The following is a 20,041-nucleotide window of genomic DNA, read 5'->3' as shown; positions in this document are numbered from 1 at the left end:
GAACTAAAGTCCATGTTTTATTTTTCTCAATTTCATTCAACTCATCTTCCATAGCCTTAACCCAATTTTCATCTTTACAATCTTCATCAACATCTTTAGGTTCAATTTTAGAAATCTAGCAATACTCTTCAACAACTCTTCTCCTAGTCATCACACCTCTATTCTTATCACCTATAATCTGATTCTCTAGATGATTTAACCTTACATACCTGGGAGTCTTAGGATTTTCATGATTCCTAGACTCTTGAACTCTTTCTTCTGCACTAGCTTGTCGTTCATTCTTAGGCTTTTCCGGAGCAATGTGAACTTGATTCTGGGTCTGCACTTGCTTTCCTTTATTTGCACTAAGAATCTGAATCATATCTAGAGTATTTGGGCTAATACTCATTTCCTTCATCCACTTTGACATTAGCACCATCAACTATCTTTCTTAATCTCTTATTTTAACACCGGTAGGCTTTTCTCTTAGTAGAATAACCAAGAAAGATTCCTTCAACACATCTAGCATCAAACTTCCCTAGATCTTCATCTCTTCTAATATAGCATTTACTACCAATTTTTTTGAAATATCTAGTTGTAGGGGCATGACCAAACCATAACTCATAAGGAGTCTTACCAGAATCGCCTTCAATATGTACCCAGTTGAGAGTGTACATAACAATACTCACAACTTCTCTCCAATAGATATGCGAACATTTCCTTCAATCATCATGGTTCTAGAAGGTTCCTGAATTGTCCTTTTCTTCCTTTCCACAATGCCATTTTGTTGAGGGGTTCGTGGAGCAGATAACTGTCTCTTCACCCCATTCTATTCACAGAAAGAATTGAACTCACCAGAAATAAATTCACCACCTCTATCAGATCTTAGATACTTCAACTTCTGTCCAATCTCAGTCTCAACCATAGCTTTGAAAATATTGAACTTCTCCAATGCTTCAGACTTATCCCTTAAGAAGGTCACCCACATCATCCTCAAACAGTCATCAATCAACAACATGAAATACCTGTCACCTTGCAAGCTTCTCACTCTAGAGGGACCACACAAATCAGTATGTACAAGATCCAACATCCCATTAGAAGTATATTGTTTGCTTTTGAAATAAACTCTTTTCTACTTCCCTAACTGACATTCCTTACATATCAAATTAGAAGGCTTAACAATCTTAGGCGATCTCTTACAACTGAGTGGAACTTATCTTAACCATGTAGTCAAAATTTACATGACACGTCCTTCTATGCCATAACCAACTTTCATCAACCTGAGAGATCAAACAACTTTTACTACTAGAATTCGAGTGAAAGATATTACTTTTAGTCTTTGTACCTAATGCAATCTCAATTTTGGAGCTACTCAAGATCCTACATCTACCATCCTTGAATTGCAAATTATATCCCTTATCAACCATTTGTCCAACACTCAAAAGGTTATGCTCTAGATCTTCAACATACAAGACATCATCAATGTTATGCTTACCATCAAGAGAAATAGCACCTCTATCATGGATTATACCAGCTTTGTCATCTCCAAATCTAACTACACCACCATCATACTTTTCCATACTCACAAAATTACCCTTATCACCTGTCATATGATGAAAGCAACCACTGTCAATAACCTGTTCATGTTTCTCTTCAACTTTAGAAACCAAAGCTTTCTCTTCAACAATGAAACTAGTAGAATCAACAGTCACCAGATCATCTTCCTTGATAGCAATAAACACCCACTCGTCTCCTGAATATCCCTTCTCAGACTCATCATCTATCACACCTTTGTTAACATCAAAATAACACTTCGGATATTTAGACTTATAAGGCTTAAATGGCTTCTTATAAATTCTTTTCGGACATCTTGAGGCAAAATGTCCTATCTTATTGCATGAAAAACATTTAAGAGGCAACTTTCCTTCATACTTACCGACACCTTTAGGCAATCTTCTGGCAATCAAGGCTTCAAGCTCTTCAAGATCTCTTTCATCTTCTTCAAGCTCTCTCATCTCCTTCTCATATCTAGACACTCTTGTTTCTCCTGGATCATATATATGCTTCCTAGATATAGTAACTTTAAATGCAGATTCAGATTTAGGAGGGGCTTCACCAAACTCGCTCAACTCAAAAGCAACAAATTTACCAATCAACACATCTCTAGTCACATTTGTCACAGTCCAGATCTCTTCAATAGTAGAAGCCTTGTGCTTGTAAGAAGGAGGCAAGGATCTCAACACTTTAGCCACAATATCAAATTCTTCTAATACTCTACCAACACATCTGATGTTCAACACAAGCTCATTTACTTTTTGCATAAAGGAGGTAATGTTCTCATCTTCTCCCATCTTCAACATTCCATACTTTCCCTTCAAGCTCCATAACTTAGCAACTTTTACATGGCTATCACTTTCATACAAACTCTCTAGCTTCTTCCATATCTCACGAGTAGTCTGCAAATCCATCACATTAGTCATCTCAGAATCAGACAAGGCACTCAACAATGCTTCCTTAGCTATAATATTGAATTTAGCTTCCTTTATCTCATCTGGAGTGGTAGAACCATTCCGAGGAGCATTATACACATTCTTAGTAATCTTCCAGTAGTCTTCACCGATGAATCTCAAATGACATTCCATCTGGTTCTTCCACAGAGTGTAATTCATTCCATCAAACCACAGACTATCCTTTTCAAAAGCAATGGTTGCCACCCCAGATCTCCTCAAGTGGTCAAGCTTCTTTCGAAGGATCTAGCTCTGATACCGATTGTTGGCAACAATGCAACAAACTGAGAGGGGGGGGGGGAATTAGTTTTCTCGCAAACTCAACACAATTCAATCTTAAATTCAAATATGATAATAAACAATGAAAACACAAATCAACACCACACCAATAACACACATAACACCAAGTTTTTTGACGTGGAAAACTCGGTTAAGGAAAAAACCGTGGTGGGAACCTACCCACAATGAGATAATACCCCGGTAGGAGTAAATGCAAATATTATAATGGGGAATGCACATGCATTCAAGCACACTGCCTAGAGCTCACTGCTCAAATCACGAGAAGGGATACAACCTTGAGGAAGACTCACTGTCTTACAAATATTGAACAACAATCTAGATTACATGAACTATAAAAATAACATCTCCTAATGCCTGATTATAGTTCTAGTTAGGCACATATACTCAAACCTTGCTCTTTCCACTTCTTCACACTCTTTCACACTTCTCCTCTTCTACTAAAAGATCAATTCAATGTTTGCACATGCAGATACATCTCACAAATGAATATTACATATATTTATACAAATCATCAACCTATATTTCAAGATTGGCTAAACCCTTAACACAAATTACAAAATAATAACTTCACACGCTACAACAACACATGGAGACCAAAACAATTTTGGCTAAGACATAGTCTGGACCCAAATGAAAACTACAACCAAGAAACACCTCCAACAATTACATCTCGATCATCTGCAACACACTACAATCACCAAGAATGTCGCAAAACACAAAGAACACCACCTGATCAAGAAAATGATCAATAACGTGCACAATAATCAATGCAGACCATCAACACGGATAGGACCCGATCTAGAAACATCCACGAGCAATGTGAATCGCATCAGAAATAACCACAACATCACCACTTACTAGAATTTCCATCATCATTATACCAAACCTCAACAACACACACTAAACTGACTGTCAAACTGAAAGATTCACTTGTGGACTTCCAAATCATGAACCATCTAAATTGAGGACACATTTGAATGTCCCAAACACTCTACAAAATCCGCAAACCAAGATAATGCAATTCTGGAGCAACGTGGAGCACAAACCAGAATACCGAATAACATAAACAACTGAATATCAACCACGATACCAGACCTCATAACTCCATCAAATCAATATGCAGATCACTGAAACTTCTGGTGAATCAACTAAACATGCATATATCAAAACCCATTAAGCTGCAATAGCTCAACTGCAACACATTGGCCAAACCAACTCGTTTAATCTGACTGCAACACTGGAATACACAGAAGAATATGTTGACATCAATGACAACACATCATTCCAACAAACTTCTCAGCACTATCCAACAAAGGAAAATCTAAAACCCTAACATAATCAACTAAATTATTGCACTCTTCATTTACAAATCTTCACCAATAAAAATATCTAAAAACATGAAATTATAAAGATCAACGTGCTCAATAATAATCTTATAGGTCTAGTATCTAATTTTTTTATGTGTAAATCCAACAACTCTAAAAATGTACATTGATCTCCATGGCATAAAACTTGATTGGGCCTAGACAACAAAATGGAATTATCTAATTTCCTCCTACACACACTTGAACCTCATTAGCCAACATAATTACAACTTGTGCTCTAACCTACCTACAATGCAAATCCTAAAGGCTTGACTGACTATAAGTGCAGAAGGATTTGGAAATCAATGCTCATCTTATCATGAAGATCACACATGCATACAAAAACATGCAAACATTATATAGAAAAGTAATAAATTAATCAACACCATGAATATCACAACACAAGGAGCTTTGTTTATCACATGAACAATACGTTGCAAGTACATACACAAGGGAGTAACTAAATCTTCTCAATGCTACTAGTCACCTTGTTCTCTCCTTGAACATGATGAATATTGGGAAAAATTACCATGACAAACAAATTTGAGAATGCATACCTAGACACATGCCTATGTAATTGCAAGAACCTCCTACTCACATTAATTACTTTTCATCTCTCCTAATTATTAGCTATTTTTTCATATTATATTGCTCAATGTGAATCTTCAATTTTTATAAATGTTATCTTAGCCTAGCTTGTTGTTGATGCCAACATAAAAGATCTTTGGATATATTGAAATGTGCAAAGGAATGATCGTCTTTATCATTGAGTCAATGCTCTAATTATATGCTATATTTTGTTTAGTCATTTAATTTATGGTGTGACTCTCTTGGTTGAAAAATAGGAAGGCATGCAATGTTTAATCTATTTGAATTGATATACTACATATTTTGGATCATTTTTGGATTTAAGCTTCTTGTTTATATTGATGTCTTTGGATTTATGAATATATATGGACGTGCTACAACAATATTGAATAGTTTGTATATATATTTTATTTGAAGATCTATTGAATTAAATTGAAGATTTGGTAAATAAGGTGGAATTCATTAAGATCTTTCAAACTCTTTGACACCTTTGCATTTTTTTGATTGGCTAGCTTCGATATTTTTACTTAGCTCGAGTCTAGAGGAGGTCACATAGGGTTTGATTTATTTATTATACAAAATTCTAAATCATGAAAGGTATTATCTATAGAACATTATTGATACCTACAAGCCTTATATAACACAAAGCGAAGAGAAGACAACCCTCTCTTGTCAAGAGCTAAAACCCACTTCTTTTCTAACAATAATTTTTACAAATATAGTGAACTCACATCTTCGAGAGTAAACTTTGTTGTAATTATTTAAAATTAAACTTTCAACATGACTTTTAAGCACCTATTAATGATCACTTAAAATTATTCCTCAACTTCAAGAAATTCACATTTAAAAAATGTACTTGAATTAAGATTATAATACTAAGATATAAAGATTTGCTTTTTTGAAAAATTCAATTCACACATATAGATTATCTTTCAAGACTATCAAAATTTAACTTTACAAAACCCACATTTTTATCCAACATAGTAATAATCAACTAAACTTTTAAATCTCAACTCTCATAACAAGAAGCTCAAATATCTGAGATAATAGCCCTACATGGATCCATAGCCGAATATTTAATGACATCTCCAAATTTTAAAATCATGCATGACGCATGATTGTTCTCTACTCATTATCACCGCTCATCTACCTATCTACCTATACCATCAAACTCACATTCACTAGGTACCGGTGTTTCATTCTTTGTGCATGCATTACCTTTCGGTTCAAGGGTTTTGTTTTGTCTGTAGCTATTCTTGCTAAGGATTTACAGTGGTCGTCATGCCTTACGTTCCACCTCACCAAAGAAGCGGAGCAGCTTCACCTTCTCTTTCCAATGCCAATGCCAATGGTAGCTTGCCCAAAACTCTCGACGGACATTATTATGCTTCTGGGAAAAGCTTTGGCCAGAGTAAAGACTACCATGGTAATTCCAACAGACGGGGAGGAAGTTCGGGTTCAAATCTCCGCGAAGTCGGCAATGGCAATGGCAGTGGCTATTCTCATAGGCCGCACACGGATGTTCGAGGCTCTTCCATTCCCGATGCTGTCTTCCCCCATTGGCAGCCTTCCGACCGCATTCGCCGTTTCGAGAATGGTCAGGTATGAATCAGGTTATTGGCACTAGGTCTTTTGAACTAGCCAAAGTAAATTTTTATTCATATGCTGCTAGAATTCAGTCCCTCACTTGCATTTTAGCTGTAAAATAGATTTTTTTCACCACATTTGAAGGTTATGTATGCAGAATGCTTTTGCGGATCAAACTTGAAGTTCTTTTTACCTTCTTTTCTATTTCATTACATCATTGGCTTGATTTTTTGTTGTTTTGAGATAGTTTAGGTCTACTATTTAAGGGGACATTCCTGTGAGGAGAATTATTGGTGTATTAGGTATTATTTGAGACATTACTGTCTTAAGACAATGCCGTGGATAACACAATCTTAATCTTTTCATTCATGCAGTAGAAACCAATGGGGCGTTAGTGGAATTGAGTGCATTCAAGTCTATATAGTTTGGAAATATGACTGACGAGATTGTTGGAAAAGCCATACCTTTTCACTTTTGAGCAAACAAGGCATCGCATACGTAGAACTCTAGAAATGAATAAGTTTCTTGCTTTCCGTGTGAGGGCAACAGTCCTTGGCACTTGACAGTTCATTTTTCTTTGCATTTTTTTCCACCCTCAGATAAATTTTTTCTGCTTATTAAACGAGTCTTGCAATTATACTAAGTCCTCAATGTTACATTTCATTTTTCGAAACTATAAATTTGAATAACTTTATTGGTTTTGAGAAAATCGCTTAGATAAGATGTGGTCCACCTGGTTCCATGAGGCTGTGCTTAGGGCATTATAGTATCTTAGCTGCAATTACAATTATTTTTACGTTGCGTGCTCTGTCATACTAATTGTTAGAAGTCCAACTGTTTCTAGTTATGGCTCCTGTCAACCCTAGGGTCATAACACCAAGCTGAGAACAAGGAAAATGTAGATCAAAAGATGAAAAAAACTAAAACCCTAAAAACTTATATATTTTTTAAACATAAATCCATCTAGTTATGAAACTTAAAACTTAAATTGAGGATTAAAATGAGATTTTTATGAAACCGCAGGCATTTGAAATTTGATGCTACAGAAAAATCCAAAACTGAACATATATATAATTCTGAAAGCTGGAAAACAACAGCATCACATTATTTTGAAAATAGACATGTTAGTGGATAGAAAAGGAGAGAACATTCCAGAGGCTATGGACCCAGCCCAATAGGGTTGTCTAATAATAGTATAGTCACTACCTAGCCAAAGGCACAGTTCAGACGGTGTTGAAAAACTCGGTGAGTGTTTTACAGGTTCACGAGTACTCGCGAGCCATAGTTGGCTGCGAGTCACTTGTGTAAGAACTCGGGAATGAGTATTTCAAAAAATCGCAGTGAGTTTAACCCTTATAAATCGGCCTAAAATTGCCCACTAAAATCAAAAAGAAAATTTAAGTTTCGAAAACCTAAATTGAAAATGCGATTTTGTGTGTTTCCAAGCCGTGACAAGAGGATATATTTTTGACACGAAAAGGGCACGATATCAGGCAAGAAATCCTGACCTGTATAGCACGAAATCAAGGTTTTAATGGATTTCTTGATACCAAAGATCTAGTGGTAATTTGGCTTACAAAAATATTTGTTTGGCTTTGCTTTTATAATATTTCGAATTTCCTGTATGCTTTGATCGATGTCCATACTAAAAGATTAAATTAATTGATCATTGGTTTAATTTTAAAAATAAAAAATAAAAATAATTATAAATATAAAGTATAAATATTAGATTTTAATAATTATTAATTTATTTTAAAAAATATATGAAAAAATATAATTACGATTTAAATAGTATTCTATCAATATATATGCTTATTCCAATATAATTAAAAAAAAATTAAAAGACATTAGTTTTATATAAATTTGTGTTTTTGAAGAATATCTTAAGAAAATTTATTTTCAAATGTTCGATAAAGTTGCTGAGTTATTGCCGAGTTTTCCCTCGAGTTTTCGCAAGTCTCGAGTTTTTTGAATTTTTTTGGCTTGCTGAGTCATTGGCGAGTCTGATTTTTTCAACTATGGTTCAGAGCCATGCTTTAAAAATTGCCTCCCCATAACATACCCTATTTTAGTACCTTCTAGCCTAACTTTTTTCTTAATTGTGCTTCATTTTATTCTGTATTTTGGATAATTATATTTTTCCTAAAAAGTACTCATTGATGACCATAAGAATATTCCCGATGAACCCATAAAACTGGTCCTAAGAGATCTGCAAGGTCAAAGTTTGTTTCCTGTAACTGGCAAACAAAATTGGTTCCAGTAGATCTACAAGGTACTGATAAATTGTGCGAAAGTTCATTATCCCTGGGTAGCATGACAAGTTCTAGTCTATGTGTGATGTGGTATCCATACTATCAATTTAACTGTGACAAACATAGAACTATTAAAGCAAATCATACCCTTGAATCATGCCAATAAGGATAATGGGACAAGATAAATACCCACTCTTGATGGGATGGATTGTGATATTGGAGTCTCTTCTAGAAATTATGTTACCCTTACTTGACAAATTTGAGGCCTTTCCTTGTGTTGATGTTCAACATTGAATTCTCAATCTACAAATGGTTGAATCTGGTGTAAGTACATTGATTTCTGATGTTGTAAGGACAAATTAACTAAGATTCACGTTTTCAATCAGCCTCCAAAAGGTTATTTATTTCTTGTACATCACATTCTCTTAATTCTTCATGTTTATTTGTTTGGTAAAATTTCTGCTTTCTTGTTTTGTTTTATGCCCTTGATACTTCAAGTGATCAATAATTTCTTGGTGAATGCAATCACATACTTTTTTCACCTAGTAACAGTTTTTCCTTGATAGAATTGGAGCTATTATTATGGCAGGGAAAAAGGAGGTGATATCAAGAGGACCTAATTTAATGCTCAAAATATTTGAAAGAAACAACCACCAATACAAAAGGATCTTTTTTATTATCTCATGCTATATTTGTTGATTTTCTCCATTAATATGTTTTTCTTGGATACTTTAAGTTGTGGGGATAGGGCCCATTCTCAGTATAGAAACGAATGAAATTTAGTGTAACAGCTCCAAACCCATGAATTGGGAGCACAAAGACAATGAGCCGACTTAGAGGAAAAGGATAGGCACAAAGAGCCCAAAAGAGATCTCGGATATCAAAGAAGATTCTAGAGAATGAGAATAGAGAGGAACATAAGGGCACAAGAGACCAATCAATTTTGAGCACCTCCCAAAAAACAAGAATGGATCATCATGTCCATTTGGCAAAGCCCTTCCTCCTGTTCCTAGTAAAATTTGGTCTAGTTTCCATGTGAGCTGCCATGAATTTACATTGATTATGCCAAATGAAATTTGCATCCAGAGTGCTAAGCTTCTTGATCCTTTTTAGGTTGATCTTCCTTCTTGTTGTTGACCTAGACAAAGTGCGTTCAATGATCTTATTGCCCATCATGTTGCAATGAAAGCATTTGAATGAAAGGCCTTCATAGTTTAAGGATTGAGTTCATGTGTCGAATGAGGAATTTATTGTGTCGAAATGATGTAGGAGTGTCGATTTATCAATAATGGCACAAACCCTAGTGTATCTACTTAAAGAGTCTCCTACTTCATGAAAGATCCTACCTGATCAATCACATTCTTGATGAGACAGGGATCTTGCATGATCAAAGGAAAATCTGAACCAGATAGGAATGGAAGTGATTTTTGTAGCTATTGGATCAAAAAGGGGATCGGGGGGCATTGAAAAGGCTTGATTGTCCATATAACCAAGGGCCATTTTGTTTCACAAAGTTGCAATCCTCAATAGAATTAAAGTGAAGGAGAAAGAAGCCAAAATCTAGAATTTTGATAAACAAGAGTGGCCAAGCCGCTCCAAGTTGTCTTTGTCCAATCCACAAATAGTTCAAGGGATAGGCATTTTCTCAAAATCTAAGGATAAGGGATTGATTCCAATGTTGACAAAAAATGCAATGATACATGTATTAGAGATATGGAAATCGATATGATCATCCGCCAAACTATCTTTGTATCTCCCAAAGAAAAAGTGTGTTTGCTAAACATATGGGGAAAAAGAGTAGCCAAGTTGGAGCCAGGGACTTGAGTGGAATCATCATCCGAATTTTGTGTTGATGATTTGGATGGCAAAGTTAGGGTTTGATAGAATGATTTGTTCTTTGCAAAAGGCATTGCATTCGTGGAACAAATTGGCTCTATTCTTGCATGCCTCAAAAAGAAGGGGGGGGAATGGAAGGATGGAGATTCTTTTGCATGCTGGTCGATGTTGCCCCAATAGGGTCAAAACCTAGTCTAGTTCCAAATTATCTTCCTTATAGACCTTTAAACTAAAGTTATACTTTGATATGATTCACTTGTCAAACTAATGAAGGTAGGAAGTGAGCTAAATTTAAGTATATAATTTATGCGTCATCAACCATAACAGTCCCATAAGATGTAGTTCGCTAATTGCCATGCAAACACATAAATTAGTTATAAAAGTACATTTTATCATCCATGAATGTAATTCCACTAGTATATTAAATTTAAGAAGATTTATGTCAAATTTTGAGAAAATCAAATCACATAGTATTTGGAATGGTTGGAAATCAAGGTTGTTTGGGCATGCATGGGTATAGTATCCGATGTGTATCCGGGCTGTATTGGATACGTATCCTAAAATGATGGTAATTGCATGATTTTATGACAAGAATGCAAATGTACATATAGGCAATTACACAGACAAAGTTTCCTAAAGAAACATTCAATAACTGGAAACAAAATTAGAAAGAATCTAATCTAACTAAGATTACACCTAAAATACATTATTGACCATTAAACTATAAGATATGCAAATATTAATCTAATATATCCATTTCGGATATAGGGATACGCGCTTCTAGGGAGGGACACAGGAGTTTCTGGCTACTCTGCACACAAACACATTTAGTCTTAACGCACAATTCATTAATCATGAATGTTTTATTGAGTTCACACACGTAAGGAGTAATGCTGGATGTATTGATGAAGAAGTTGAAATCAAATCCTACTGAAATTATAAATGATAAAAAATAACCCAACCGATATTTGGCCAAATACACCTCAAATCTGTCCTCAATTCTCTGTACCAAATCCAATGCCGTTCAAAATGAAGAACGAGTAAAGAAGGAATAATAGAGAAACATTATTATTCAAATTCAATACTAAGACATTCCCACAAAAGGGTAGTACAACGCTTTAAAACTTACAAAGATTCTATCATAGAGACAAACATAACCAGCAAGTAAAGGTTGAGCTCAAGCATCTAGAAAACAACAAATAGATCAATAAGACTTGAGCAAACAAGAACATTTGCCCTTGAAGTCTCCACTAATCAATAAGAAAATGAACAACTGACATGGGTTCTACATAACCACTCTATGTGAATATGGGATATTCAATTGTACAACCACCACAAGCATAGCTAATCCATGTGAAGTATTGCATCCACAAATAGGAAATTTTCAATTGTGCAACCATCACAGGTTCTCCATGGACAATTTAAGAGAAGAATTACTTCTACCAATGGCAAAAATTCCAATTTTAGCCTGATGGCCTCTTCAGTTATGAACCACATTTAGTAAAAGAAATGTTTCAGCCAATGACCCTGTTGCAATCTTATGTAATGGAAGGGATAAATCTTAAAGAAGTTGTGAAACTAGATGGTAACATCTGTTCCAATGTTTTGCATCTGAGAGGATGATTCCAGAAAAGTGAAGAATGAGATGGTGACACTTACTGCAATCTTGCTGGATTGAGAGAATTGTAAAACTTCAAAATTCTTGCATGAGAACTGCTACAGGAAAAAATAGTGAGATCATGACAAGTCTCGAGATCTTTCAATCCTTAAAGCACGTAAGAAATCAAAACAATCAAAATTATGCTTGCACATCTTTGTTCACTCAGGAAGAAACTTTATCAACGAGTTCAAAACTCATGTGATGAAAATGGCCTTGAGGGAACACGAAATAGGAAATATCATAATAACAAGTGTCAAAATGTGGTTGACTTTGAGAGACAAAACAAACAACCATATCTATCACAAAAGCCAGGGAGAGTGGAGAGTGAGAGAAAGCCAATTGGAAAAGTTCTGATTAAACAATTGAAATTTGAATCATTAAGCACAAAATGAGAAACAAATACTTAAACATAGAGATAAGACATAGAGAATCCATTAGCAGAGTAAGGCAAATAACCCAGACCAATAGAATACGAAGAAAGTTGCAGCACTTACACTCAAACCAGTTTTTTATTAAAAAATATAATGAAGATGCAGAAAGACTTCAACATAAAAGATGAATTATTGGCCCAAAATCAATTAAAAGAGATTATTTATCATTCTATGGATCTATAACACTAATTTTGAGAATTAAAAAGATTAGGTTCTGAACATAAAGCTTAGCAAGAGATTTGGCCATTTGGGTATGTTCGTGTTTAGATTTTTGGGTCACTCAGCTGTTGTTCCTGGGTGTAGAAAATTAGCAGAAATATCCTAAATTTAGGATATTATATTTAGCATTTCTAAAATTAGGATACTATATTTAGATTTCCTCAATGTAGGATATTATATTTAGTGTTGGCTTTTCTAAATTTAGGTACAAGTGTCTAGTCAATTTTTTGACAGTTTTAAGCTTTTTTAATGTCTTTTTTTTTTGTATTGTTTTTATTTTGGGCACAGGTGCAGTTACCTTTCCTGCTTTTAGAGAGATTCTAAGTGATAGAAAATGTGATAGGGGTCCAACTTTAATGAAAGTTTTAATTTAATTTTTGTGCACTGATGTCAGCAGTCTATTTAATGATCATATGTGCTCACTTATGTAACTTCAGATGGCAATTGATGTATTCTAATCTACATCAATCTCAATTTTTACTCATTGTTTTTTTCTGTACTTTCAGAAGTTTGTGTGTGCTCACTCAAAGTTGTATATTTGTTTGAAGCTTAACTTAGACAATTGTAGGATATTATATTTAGTGTTGGCTTTTCTCAATTTAGGTACAAGTGTCTAGTCAATTTTTTGACAGTTTTAAGTTTTTTTAATTTCTTGTTTTTGTGTATAGTTTTTATTTTGGGCAGAGGTACAGTTACCTTTCCTGTTTTTAGACAGATTCTAAGTGATAGAAAACGTGATAAGTCTCCAACTTTAATAAAAGCTTTAATTTAATTTTTCTGCACCGATGTCAGCAGTTCTATTTAATGATCATATGTGCTCACTTTTGTAACACAGAAGAATATTTCAGATGGCAATTGATGTATTTTAATCTCAATTTTTACTCATTGGTATTTTCTGTCCTTTCAGAAGTTTGTGTGTGCAGGTTATTGCACTTAAAGTTGTATATTTGATTGAAGTTTAACTTAGACAATTAAATTCAAACCTTAAAGTGCAAAATCTGCATGCCACGCGTTGAGTTTTAATATGGTATCAGAGTTTTGTTACTCAGATCTTCTAGGTTTGTGAATGGACTATGATGCTGCCTGTTATAGGGAGTTGTAGGAAGATTTGAGTGCCTTACTTAAGTGATTGAAGTATCCTAGTTTTGTGAAAGGTTGTAGGCTGTCATGTCCTAGTTGCTCCAATGATTTAAGTGTTGATTTGTGCTTGTGATAGGTTGCTGTTTTGAGTAAACTTCAGCTGATTTGTTCAGTTTCAGTGTGTTCCAACTGCTGCAAACATGACTAGTCTTGGTCTCAAAGAGTGTGACCGCCTAAGGGTGCTTCAAATTCTACTCCTTGAAAGTGTATGCCATAGATGTTGTTGGAAGAAGTTGATCGTGGAGTCTATGGGGAAAGCATGTTGACAGCTCCAGCTGATCTTGTGCAGTTGGTTGAGCATAACAAGATGGTCAAATCAAAGTGTATCATCTTGAATTGTGTGAAAAATTGTTTGATTCCTCACATTGTTGAAAAGAAATCAGTCAAAGAGATGTATGATTCTTTGACTACTCTTTAGTAGTGTGAACATCTTCCATAAGATGTTGCTAAAGAACAGACTCAATGCCACTCTCATGATTGACACAGACTTAGTAGTTCACCTTCCTAATGAAGATCACAAAAAGTTGCGTTCAGTTCGTAGCTTGGAGTTAATCTGGATTGATGAAGAGCTGTCATCCATGGCTTGAGACAGGTTCTCTCCATCTTGGGAACTGTTTATTTGAGGTGGATGTGCTTGTGAGAATATTTCTCACCTCTGAGAAGCTTTGGGGTGATTTTGTATAGGAAGAAACTAGACATGAAGCTAATTGAGATAGATTGGAAGATAGAACAAGGTCTTCATTGATAAAATGAAAAAAAGTGGCAAGAAAGGACTTGGGAAGGTTTGGAAAGGAAAGCCCCAACATACAAATTCTTCTCAAAAGGGGAAGAAAGATTTTTGGCATATCAAATGTTTGAAGTGCGAAAAGTTTGGCCATCATGTTTCTCTTTGTCTTGAGAAGAAGGGGAAGGGCAAAGCAACAACAACAAAAGTAGTTTGTAGGGAGTGGAGAAGCTTCAGTATTGGATGAACTTTCATTTAGACTTGTGACTTCTCCACAGTTTCATGTTTGTCCACTTACACAATTTTTTTGGTGTAGGGTGGTATGTGGATTGTGGGGTATTGTTGTGACCTTTGCACACATCGCCCCATTGCAAACGAAGACCCCCTCTTTCTTGCTTTTTGCGTTATGTTAGTCTAGGGTTTTGGCAGTTAGGCAACAATTTTTGAGTTTTTAGTGCTTGAGTCTCAGTTTTGAGGTGATCATGCCTAGGTGCAATTAGGATTTTTAAATTTTGAATAGGATCAAATGTTTCAAAAAATGTCAAAATTGTCAATGCAATCCTAAGTTTTGCCCAAGTCTAGGGGTTGCAACAGTTTTAAATTGAGCGTATGTCTAAGTGTTGTAATTCAGGGTTATTTTTGTGCTAGGGCATCTAGAGACCTGTTGGTGTACATTTTATCATCTACCAAACATTTAGAATAAGATACCCAAAGGTATTCTATCCTCTCTTGAAAAATCACTGCTAATTCCAAGGTCTATATATGGGAACAAGCGACTTTAGTGGGATAGCTACTTGGGTAGTGCATACTGAAAATCTCAAGGGGGACTTACGTTTATGAATGTCTTTTAAGCTTTTGAACTTAGATGGATTTATCAATTTTAGGTTCTTTCTCTTTTTTTGGATTTTCCGGGATTTAGACTTTCAAAAAGGGGAAAAGGGAATAGGGTTAAGAAAGCTGATCTAAACCTACGAATTCTGGAGACGGTATTAACTGGGTGTTCTCGGGAAACCACACTTTGCTTCGCCACACTGAGGACAACTACACAAAGCGGGTGCAATCTTCAACGGGTTGTGCTTATGATCAAAATGTTGGCATACACAGGGAATAGGCTTAGACTAACTTTGCACAGTGAAATGGAAATCATCCATTCACCAAAAGTATGAGCAGAGATACATCGTTAATTAATACTTATCAAATCCTTCATTCAATTCTAACAACTTTGAAAGCAAATCTAAATTAACTTTTAACTAATGTGTTGAGGAAGTTGAAACCATGATAATCACTCAAATAACAGAGATTACAAAGCCTTAAGAGAAAGTGCACATGCAATGTATTATTTGAAAAAATGACCTTCACGCAACAATATATCAAAAACCTCACCCTCTCCGAATGAGAGGAGGTAGCCTTATATAGTTTTTCAGAAATCAATGAATGACCGAGATCAAACAGTGATCAAGGGCCCAGATTGAAAGTTATAAACCCTAATTAGGGTTTCTCAAAACTCTATCAGTTATAACAGACAAAAGAGTGACATGTGGCATAGCTGCTATTGTCACTGAGGTGAGTGTCCAGTTTCCCTTTTTGCAGATTCAATGTATCTGGACACGATGAGCCAAACCTCTTCCATAGTGACACTTGGCAGGTTACTAATCTGGAAGTCGACGATGTCCACATCATCAGTACACATGACGAGGATGACTTCCCACTCAACTGCCTGGACAAGAAAGTTTTCGTCAATGAGGAGAAAACTCGCGATCTTTGAGAGATCGCCCTTATCAATCATCCTCGAAACTTTGAAAAAGCTCAATTGAACTCTGGCTCTCAGGTTCTCTGCCTGCATGTGTTTTTCTCGTATACCTTGTTTTTGCCAAATTTCTGATGCCACACAAAACACTTTACTTAAAATCTCCTTGACATTTTCCTCAACCTCAAAACACTTAGCTTCAGATTTCTTCAGGACTTCAATCCTGGTGACCAAAGCGTAATACCAAGTGTTAAAATCATACTTATCCCTAGCCTGGACGACACCTGCATCTACCAAGTTTCGCTTTGATAGACCTCGGATAACCCTCAATTGTGGAAGTATTTCATCTTGGATTTCTTCAATATCTTCCCAGTTTGCAGCTAAGTCTTGAATTCTGCTGACCAATGAAGAAGCCGACTCATGTGCTGATACCAAATTTTCCACAAGTATGTCAGCACGTGCCGAAGCATTTGAGATCCATTCCTTAACTTGCGTGAACTTGCCCTTCATGTCCTCATAATCTTTCATCGACTCTTGCGGAAGAGGCTACGGAGGGGTGACTGCATGAAACGCTTTAAACATTTTTGTTGAGAAAGGTTTTGTAAACTTTTTGTAAACGAAATCAGAAATATTAAGAGGGGGGAGGAATTAGTATTTCACAAATTAACAACAGATTTAGTCAAATTAGATGAACAAAACAAACTAACACAGAGAAGACACAAAGTTTATCTTGTGGAATGGGTGAAAAAACCAGGGCATACAAGACTTCCATTAATCAATTTTGGGCAGCAACCCAGTGGGCACCAACCCGATTTACAAAAGTGAGCATCAACTCACTAAGAGCTCCAACTCTTCGTTTTGCTGAAGCACCAACTTCAGATCATAATCAAACGCCAAAGCTTTTTTTTTTCAAACAGATATAAAACAGCTATCACAGGTATAGTAAATAAGCTTTATCACCCAATACAGATTACATTCAGATACAATGCTTTATGAACTAAGTAATGACAATTAACAAGCAACTCAAAAGCGATACAAAACTTCCTGCAGCAAGAACAGTTCTAGCACCTTCTCTGCACAACATAAAATCATGTAGATGCATATGCTTATCACTTCTATCTGAAAAGTCCCCTAAACTCCTCATCGAAAACCTCACTTATACTGTGTATCCAAATACTCTTTTTCAGAAAGGACCAAACTTCTGTAGATATACCATCAAATCACAACCCCAATTTTTTAAGCCAAAATTCATCTAACCTCCTCACATACATTGGCATCGTTTTTTTAATATAAGAAAGACATTCTGTTTTTCATGAACCAGAAATCTCTGCGCATCCAGAAACGACTACTACATATTGAAGATGAATGATTCCAAACATTCTTCATTCTTCTTTTTAAGAAAACAGTCCTACCACACACAATATGATATGTGTATTTTTTATTACACCTAACCACGTTATCTCACCTTTGAAATGGACCAACCCGAAGAGCATACGGTATGACAAAAACAAATCAAAATCTAATTGAAAGTCATTGCCGTAAAGTAAAACGGCTCTTCTGACTACCAATGCACCAACAACCTGTCATTATTGAAGCTTAAATGTTTCATACCGAAATTCATGATACTCAGCTTCAGTATGAAACACGCCAATCAAATTTATAACGACACTTTGTGTGCCTCAACCCGCCTGCAGAGAATCCAGAAAGAAAATGTAACATGCTAAAAATTTAAAGGAAACATTTATTCAAAAAGTAACTAACTGAAATGAATGTAACAGTTGCAAGTATAGCTGTTAATATAATCATTGCAACTTAACATAAAAAGGAAGAGATTTTTTTAATTTTTAAAAGATAACAATAAGATAACAATAACTGAAAGCATTTCCATTGATCTAAACTAAACATAAACGTAAGATAAAGAAATAAATAAAATTGCATTAATTGAAAGAGCAAGGGTTTAGAAGGTACATTTCATCTGATGCTATCATTTGAACTTCATAACTTTATCAAGATACCAGTGAGGAGGGAAAGCATCATCAAGGCGCTTTTCCGCCCAACCACGGACTATCTAGTCCCCCGTGCCATATCCAACTGGATTGGCCCGACCCTTCGCAGGGAGGTAATGGGAAGTGGAACTCAATGCCATATGAACTGAAGGCAATCCTACACAAATTCCTAGTCGGTCATACCTTATAGGTTCCCCCTAAGGTATGACCTCTGACTGAATTGTGTATGTGGATTAACATACTGGTTGACGTTTATAGATGTATCGTCTCCATGCTTGAGGGTTACTAGGTTATTGCAAACATGCTAAAACATGAAGTCAATTGTTTAACATCTTGCTAGGTTGGAATGAATTCCTGTAGGTGACCAAGTCCTCAAATCTGTCTCTATGCTACTGCATTCTGACTCTATGAGGCTCATTGGCTACCATACATGTTTGGACTCAAGCTTTCCCTGCTTGTCAACAAACTCGAGATGACTTATACTCTTAGAATGAAACCTTTCTTGACAAACCTTATGTTAATTTAATACAGAAATTCATACTTGTGCCCTTGAGCTAGCAACCTGCTCTTTCACGGGAACAAGGATGAATCCAAGTTTAATGAATATGTAGAAATCACTGACCTTCTTCTTTTCATGAACCAATTTTCTGTACAAATGTACCAATCAGTTGAATAGTTCGCATTCCACACAGTCTTAATGCTATTTACACAAGGTAACTAGCCCATACTTGGCCTTTATTAATTGGCATCCGCCATTAAGTTACAAATGATTAACAAACGATGCCCTTTTTACACATGAAGGTTACATGAATCACAATCGTCATTAGTTCACCACAGATTGGCATATTTGATTGTATCGGCTGATACTCTACCTCATCCTGATGTTAAAGACCTTATTATACTTGGATTAAATTTGCTCCCTTCTAATTTCATTGAAACATGGTTTAAACTGAATTACTTACCTTAGTGAGGGAAAGATGAGATAGACGACAGATTGCTATCACTCCAATCAACATTAGCTTCTATGTTTTGTGCGAAATGAGAGCATTCGTGCTGCTACTATACTGTTAGAAAAACTATATATTTTGCTTGTAAGTCAACTGCATCATGGGCTGTGAAGCTTTGTATTTCTATACATAAGACTATTAGCTTTAAGAGCGTTATAAGCTCCTTTGCCTATCAACCCCTTTCTCACTGAGGTAATATTTACTAAAAGTCTAAGTGCTCCCATAATGTTTATTATGCCCAATTGCATTAATGAGCTCTGAAGTACTACTCTAGTCAGACGTTCTTACCAAGCTGAAGATAATTATCTTGATTGACGCTCTATTATGGGGACTCCTTTGTCCCATAGGTTTACAAATAGCTATGATTACACTTGCGAATGAATTCATAATTATTCCCTTCATAACAGTAATAAGAGGGCCCTAGGGCATAGGTATAGAACGAGTGAGTTTTAATTTATAGTTGACCATGTTTATGCACACATGGCGACTATTGGTCACACAATTACTTAACATTCATCTGTTATCCGTTCTAGTACTCATAAAAGTTATTGTTAATTTCTTTCTCATTTAAGATTGCAAAGATTTGTGATGGTTCAACTAAATCCCTGGCATGGGAAAATAGGGGGCATAAGAGCTGCCAGTTGTACGTACAATTCCTAAGTATGGAATATAAACTTTGCCTGACACGACTCTG

General features: G+C 35.6%; 1 protein-coding gene across 1 annotated transcript in view; it reads left to right on the top strand.

Annotated features, from left to right (window-relative positions):
- Positions 1-5,849: 5,849 nt before the first annotated feature.
- LOC131031167 (ATP-dependent RNA helicase DBP2) overlaps positions 5,850-20,041 on the top strand; it is a 71,122-nt gene continuing 56,930 nt past the window's right edge. The window contains exon 1 of the mRNA XM_057962211.2: positions 5,850-6,340. Within this exon, the coding sequence (XP_057818194.2) occupies positions 6,020-6,340 (321 nt within the window). The 5' untranslated portion in view covers positions 5,850-6,019. The remainder of the gene's footprint in view (positions 6,341-20,041) is intronic.

Source organism: Cryptomeria japonica, chromosome 7 (genome assembly GCF_030272615.1).
Source record: "Cryptomeria japonica chromosome 7, Sugi_1.0, whole genome shotgun sequence".
Taxonomy (NCBI): Eukaryota; Viridiplantae; Streptophyta; class Pinopsida; order Cupressales; family Cupressaceae; genus Cryptomeria; species Cryptomeria japonica.
This window is presented reverse-complemented; position numbering and strand designations above follow the sequence as displayed.